The sequence below is a fragment of the Hyperolius riggenbachi genome, chromosome 1 (genome assembly GCF_040937935.1).
Source record: "Hyperolius riggenbachi isolate aHypRig1 chromosome 1, aHypRig1.pri, whole genome shotgun sequence".
In the NCBI taxonomy this organism is placed as follows: Eukaryota; Metazoa; Chordata; class Amphibia; order Anura; family Hyperoliidae; genus Hyperolius; species Hyperolius riggenbachi.
The window spans coordinates 500,491,186-500,497,658 of NC_090646.1; the positions used below are offsets into that span (position 1 = coordinate 500,491,186).

The window sequence follows — 6,473 nt, forward strand, 5'->3', positions numbered from 1 at the left end:
TGAGGCAGAATTATCACACTAAGGGCTTGATTCCCTAAACCGTGATAACTCTAATTTCACACCTTATCAAAGATATCACGCCTTATCAAAGTTAACACGCCTTATCAGAGTAGCATAGGGAGCGCTACAAACCCGCAGAGGCTCAGAGCAGGACAAGTGCCATTGCCAATTAGCAGGCATAAGTTCGTAGTGCTCGCTATGCTACTCTGATAAGGCATGTTAACTTTGTTAAGGTGTGATATCTTTGATAAGGTGTGATATCTTTTCATAAGGTGTGATATTTGAGTTATCACGCTTTAGTGAATCAAGGCCTAAATGAGACACAGAGGCATGCTCGTTTGCTAACCTCTGTGTCCTTCCTTATGTTTTCTGTGTCCCCACTGGCCGCTGCAAAACCCCCCAGAAGCTGCAATAACACCTCCTGACAAGGAGCTTGTTGGCAGCTTTGTCTGGGAAGATGATTCCTTTGCAGGAGGGGATTCCTTTGAAACACCTACTCAGGCTTCAAGAACGCTCCTTCCCTGCATCCCCCCCCCCCTTCCCCAAAAAAAAGTGCACAAGAGGAGCTACTGAGCATGCCTAGAGCTCAAGCCCTCTTGTGCACTGTCCTCTGGGAGGAGCCGTGACCTCAGATGTACTGTATCAGGTAGTATGTTTTATTTACATTTTTTGAACACCGACTTGTGTTCTCTTTAAGTAGGTACCTTAACAGCTTTTTCTCCACACCCTCTTGCTTAAAGTGTACCTGAGATGAGGGGAAATAAAAGTTTTTTTTTACATACCTGGGGCTTCCTCCAGTTCCCTCCATGCAGATTGCTCCCTTGCCACGGTCCAAAGCCTCCTAGACCCTCCGGTAGCAGCCCCATTCTCCGTGGCCAGTCGGTGCAGTGCGGACAGCCGTACTCCCCATCTCGCTCTTGCAGCTGTACTGTGTAGTACTGTGCAGACACAAAACGTTCCTAGAGACAGGAGCGTGCGGCCGGGCTGCGCATGACACCTGACTGGCCGCGGAGAACGGAGCTGCTCCTGGAGTATCTAGGAGGCTTTGGAGTGCGGCGAAGGAGGGATCTGCACAGAGGGGGCTGGAGCCAGGTATGTATAAAACTTTATTTCCCCTCGTCTCAGGTTCACGTTACATTAACTCCACAAACTCCACATTCATTTCTTCACTTGTCTTATTGTAGGTCTACATTAACGAGGGAGGAAAACTATTCTAAATTCAGAATTCAAAATAATTCACACAAACACAAAGGTTTCTTTACAAAAAACATTTCTTAGAAAATAAAAGACAATAAGGGAGAATGAAAGTTGTACAATCTTAAGCAGTAAAGTTCACATTTAAGTTTTGAATCTTGTTTCTTTGGAAGGTGCAGGAAAAGTGACAGAAAAGCCTTGGACCCCTTTCATTAAGTCCTGTTTTATACCTGATGTTTACTTCAATACGAAGCTACTGTGCAAGTAACAAGCCCAAAGTGGCAACAGGGCCCCTGCAACAATTACTGCCGATAACACTGGACACCGCTCATTGCTAACATTCCCATCAAAGAACAAAACTAGAAAAATGGAAGGAAAACAAGACATTTAAATTTATATCACTCCAACCTAATTTGTATGATCAAATGAACTATAGCCTCTACCATTACATCAGCCCTCTGCGTAATGATATAGGATGTAGTTCGCTCACCACTGGATAACCTTCATTTACTATAAACTCTGTACAAAAACAAAAATACACAGCTGCAGATTACTACATGTATTAGAACAAAATGATATAAATTACACTTTAAAATATTACCATTTGTGGAGCTGTAAACCAATAATCAATGTATTGAAGATGGTTAGTAAATTAGAAAGAAAATGCTGTTATAGTCCAATGCTATAAGCAATGAGTTGTTTCCTTACCCAGCAATAAAATGCCTAATATTTCTGGATACATGTCTATAAAAATGTCCCACTGTAGAGTAATTAATGTTCGTATAAAAATAGCCAAGATGCCCAAATTCTCTTCTTTAAACCTGATTGATAAAGTCCTCTACGAAATCAAGAGGCTGTGGGTGACATCTAGGGACAAAGCGATCTTTTTGCAGTTACACCCACAAAGGCAACCTTTGTGAAACCTGTAATTCCAGTTATGGCTTTTCTTCCCACTGTGATCATCAGCCAGGGGGGGTTCATCCCCTTTTTGACTAGATATACATAAGCCTGTTAATTAGAGTGATTTGTGCTATTATGGATTGTGAAGGTAAATTCTGGTCCATACAGTAAATAGCTTTATCGTTTAAATTCTGCGACCAGTGTCCACTACTCCTCCAAATAACTGTTCATCAGTATTAAAAACAAACAATACATAAATGGACCCAGTGTGAGCTGCTTGACGAGTAAGCTCATGAACCATCTAGTTGGCTTGAGGCTGGGCTCCAGTACGTCACCAACAAGCTTGCAAGTGTATCCAAACTTACAACTATCTTTGAGCTATCAAGAAAATCATTCTTGTGTTTTTTCTGAATGAAAAAAAAATGTGAAGGCTTATATAGAAGGATTGCCGTGAAATGCTTGTTTATTTTTAAAGGTCCAATCAAGTGAAGGCTCCGAAAGGAAGTCCAAAGATCTTGAATCAATCCAGGACAAGGCATTGCACAGAAGTATCTTCCTTGGTTGTAATCCATCTGTTCAATACATCCTTCAACTTGGTTTAGTTGGAGCTTTAATCCTAACGGTCTGAGTTCGGACCTGTAACTTTGCTTGCTGATTTTGACTCTCCGTTGTACTGGAAATAGGTGCTGTATTCTGGCTACTGACAGCCTGGAGCTGTGAAGAGGCAGTCATCACTTGCTGCTGCAAAAGCTTTTGCTGTAACACATGGGCTGCGGCTGAATTTGCTGATATCACCTGTACCTGCGGGTGACCTGCAGATGTTGCTTGGGTCAGAGTCATAGTCTGTGGTGGAACCTACGGGATAAATTTGTTAACCACACAAATTAAAACAAATGGCAAATGACGAAACACATCTGAATGTAAACTTGCGTGCTAAATCACAGAAAAGCAACACAGTAAAAATGGGGGCTAAAAAAAAACAAAAAACTCTTTTCACAGAGCTTTTATCCAACTGACAAGGACAAGTGACCTGAGAGGAGGCTGACATTTACAGAGGCGGACACTTATTTCCTTTTAAACAATACCAGTTGATCTTTTATTCATTAGTAGCATCTGACTAATGCTACATACACACTTGAGATGACAGTCTTTCAAAAAGGCAAGATCACAGACCAATTTTACCCCATTCCATGTAGTAGGAGAGCCATACTCTACACAGTCTATTCTATTGAGCTGAACTCCTCATCAGATAAAATCTTTGCAGGATGCTGCACACACAGATGCTGTAGGCATTCAAAAGATCGGTATCTGCAAAAAATCTGTTCCTGCAAAAGATCCATTCCTGCAAAATGCATTCATAGTCTATGATATCTGCAGATCCTCATACACATCTTGTTTAACAGACATTCATATTGAGAACTGCAGATATCTGTATTGAGATCTGCAGATATCATAGACCATGAATGCATTTTGCAGGAACGGATCTTTTGCAGGAACTGATCTTTTGCAGATACTGATCTTTTGTGTCTGTACAGCATCTTTGTGTGCAGCATCTTGCAAAGATTTTATCTGATGGGGAGTTCAGCTCTATAGAATAGACTGTGTAGGTATGGCTCTCATACTACATGGAAGGGGGTGAAATTGGTCTGTGATCTTTCATTTTCCAAAGACTGTCATCTCAAGTGTGTATGTAGCATTACACAGCTGAAACAAGCATGTGGCAAATGCAGTCAAACTCAAAGGGATTCTGACGTGAAAATAAACTTATGACATAATGATTGGTATGTGTAGTACAGCTAAGAAATAAAACAGTAGTAGGACAGATATAAGTCTAATATTGTTTCCAGTACAGAAAGAGTTAAACTTCAGTTATCTATGCAAACGAGCTTCTATGAGCTCTGTGACCAAACTTTGGTCCAGACAGCCCTGTCTTCTGAAACACTTATCTCAACTGTCTTTCACTGTATCTTGTTTAAAGGAATACTATCGATTCACATATTTTTTTTCAATTGACACAGGAATTGTTTGGGAAGTGCTGCTAAGTACTGATGTATACATTTCAGTAGCAACTTCTTTGTTTACTGTTAGCAAAATACATTCAAAGTTTACTGACGCCAAAACTAAGGGCTGACTGAGCCATGAGGAGAGGGGAAATTCCCCTCACACTTGATCAGTTAACTCTATGTGTAGCTCTGTGTGTGACAGAGAGAGACAGGACACAGGAGCTGCAGCTGTTGGGAGCTCTGTTTCTGACTGAAGTGTCTGAAGAGAGCAGAGGAAATGTAACTAATTCTCACAGCATTTCATACTGTTTTTGCTTTCAGAGTTTGATATGTTTGATATTTGCTTTCTGTAGTCTGATATGCAACTCTGGCTGTGCATTGAAGCAGACACCCCTTCTGCAATTGATTTGTCCCAATATAGCTAAATCCTACCCCCAATAAATTACAACTTTTGCCTCTGATATTTAGCATGAAAAGTAGGAAAATGTTTACACAGCTACTTAGACATTATTTGTACATTGTCATTTTAGAATACTTAGGTATCGATAGTATTCCTTTAAGGTTTTTCTGCAGAGGAAAGTTCAAAATGTAATTCGCCTGCTCTGTTTAATCATTTATTATGCTGAGTGTAGGGTGTAAACTGCAAATATTACAGAATGATGCAATAATATAACAAAAAAAACCAAAAAACTATATATCTGAAAATAAACACATGAGATTATTTTCTTAGCTACTAATGTTCAATTATTTATCCTTACTACAACAACCAATTCATTACATCCAAATTTTTTTTCCCTTCATTGTCACTTTAAGTCAAACATCGACTATAATACTTTTAGTCAAAAGTATGTAGAGGCAAAGGATCAGCAGGATAACTAGGCAATGTGCATTGTTTAAAAGGAAAACAAATATATAATAAAATAAATAGATATAAAAATATAGTAGCCTCCATATTCCGCTCACTTCTCAGGTCAATTGTCCTTTAACCATTTACTGACATCCTAACGTATTAAAACGTCATGCTTACCGCTATTAACAGCAACATGGCGTTTTAATACGTCGCGCGTTCCCGCCGCTGCTACCGCCGTGTGTGCGACGCTACCGCCGCTGTTTCCGTCGGGCTTCCGTGCTGGGTGATTGGGGAAGAAGACCGAATGGTCCTCTACCCAATCGCAGTGCCTGGAGTGAATGGACGTGAACGCGAACAGCGGCTACGTCCATTCCCGATAACAGGAAATGTAACAATTAAATAAAGTGAAGAAAAAAAAAGTGAACACTTCCTATAACGAGTGTTCACTAGCGCCATCTTGTGGCCAAAAAGTATATTACACCTACAAAATACATTCATTTTCAAGTACATACAGATCATTAATAAAATTACACTTCTAACCCTCCCCTTGCCTTAGGGACTCAACTTTGTTGATCTATACTTTATGGGGGGGGGGGGGAATTAATTTTAATTTATCACATAGGGGCTTGTAATTATGGCCAGAATAAAAGAAAAACAGAACAGAAAAATAACACTTGTATTTCAAAATACATTGTGATAGGGACATAATTAATAATCGGGACAACTGGGCAAATAAACCGTGTTTGTTTTATCCACAGGAGAATGTTTAATTTTAAAACTATAATGGTTGAAAACTGAGAAATAATGATTATTTTTTTTTCTGTTTTTCTCATTAAAACGCATTTAGAATAAAAAAATTCTTAGCAAAATGTACTATCCACAGAAAGCCTAATTGGTGGCGAAAAAAACGAGGTATAGATCATTTTCTTGTGATAAGTAGTAATAAAGTTATTAGGGAATAAAAGGGAGGAGCACTGACAACTGAAAATTGCTCTGGTCCGTTAGGATAAAAACCCTTGGGGGTGAACTGGTTGAAGTGGACCTGAACCCTTGCATAGGACAAAAGGAAAGCATAAATGCACCCTGTATGTATTTAGAGGGTTTAGCCTCTCTAATTCTTCTTCATTTGTGACTAATCACAAGTTGTAATTTGAACTTGCAGCTTTGTCACCTGACTGCCACGGCAGTTAAATGGTAACGGCATTGACTGTTATACACGTCAATAAAACATGCTGTGAACAGTACTGATGTGCATACACGTCCATACTCTCCTGCACTGTATACTAGACCCTTGCTTGACACATTTTGGCTAGTTACAGGAAAAAAAAGTTATGAAAATTAATTGGATCACTTTTTGCACAGAAATCCTGGGAAATTGAATGCCAGGGAGGTTAAAGGTTAGTATGTTGTTGCTTGTCTTTTAGAGCAGAGAAACATTTGAGTTCTGGTCTGCTTTAATCCCCTTGGGACTACCCATAGTAAATCCTAATTTTTGTGTTTGTTAAAACCTGAGAAGATGTAGCTTT

General features: G+C 39.6%; 1 protein-coding gene across 3 annotated transcripts in view; it reads right to left on the reverse strand.

Moving 5' to 3' along the window:
• Window positions 1-1,253: 1,253 nt before the first annotated feature.
• Window positions 1,254-6,473, reverse strand: part of LOC137523849 (E1A-binding protein p400-like) — a 136,264-nt gene continuing 131,044 nt past the window's right edge. For all 3 annotated transcript variants that reach the window (XM_068243448.1, XM_068243447.1, XM_068243446.1), the window contains one exon: window positions 1,254-2,949. In XM_068243448.1, coding sequence (XP_068099549.1) covers window positions 2,683-2,949 — 267 coding nt within the window. In that variant the 3' untranslated portion in view covers window positions 1,254-2,682. The remainder of the gene's footprint in view (window positions 2,950-6,473) is intronic.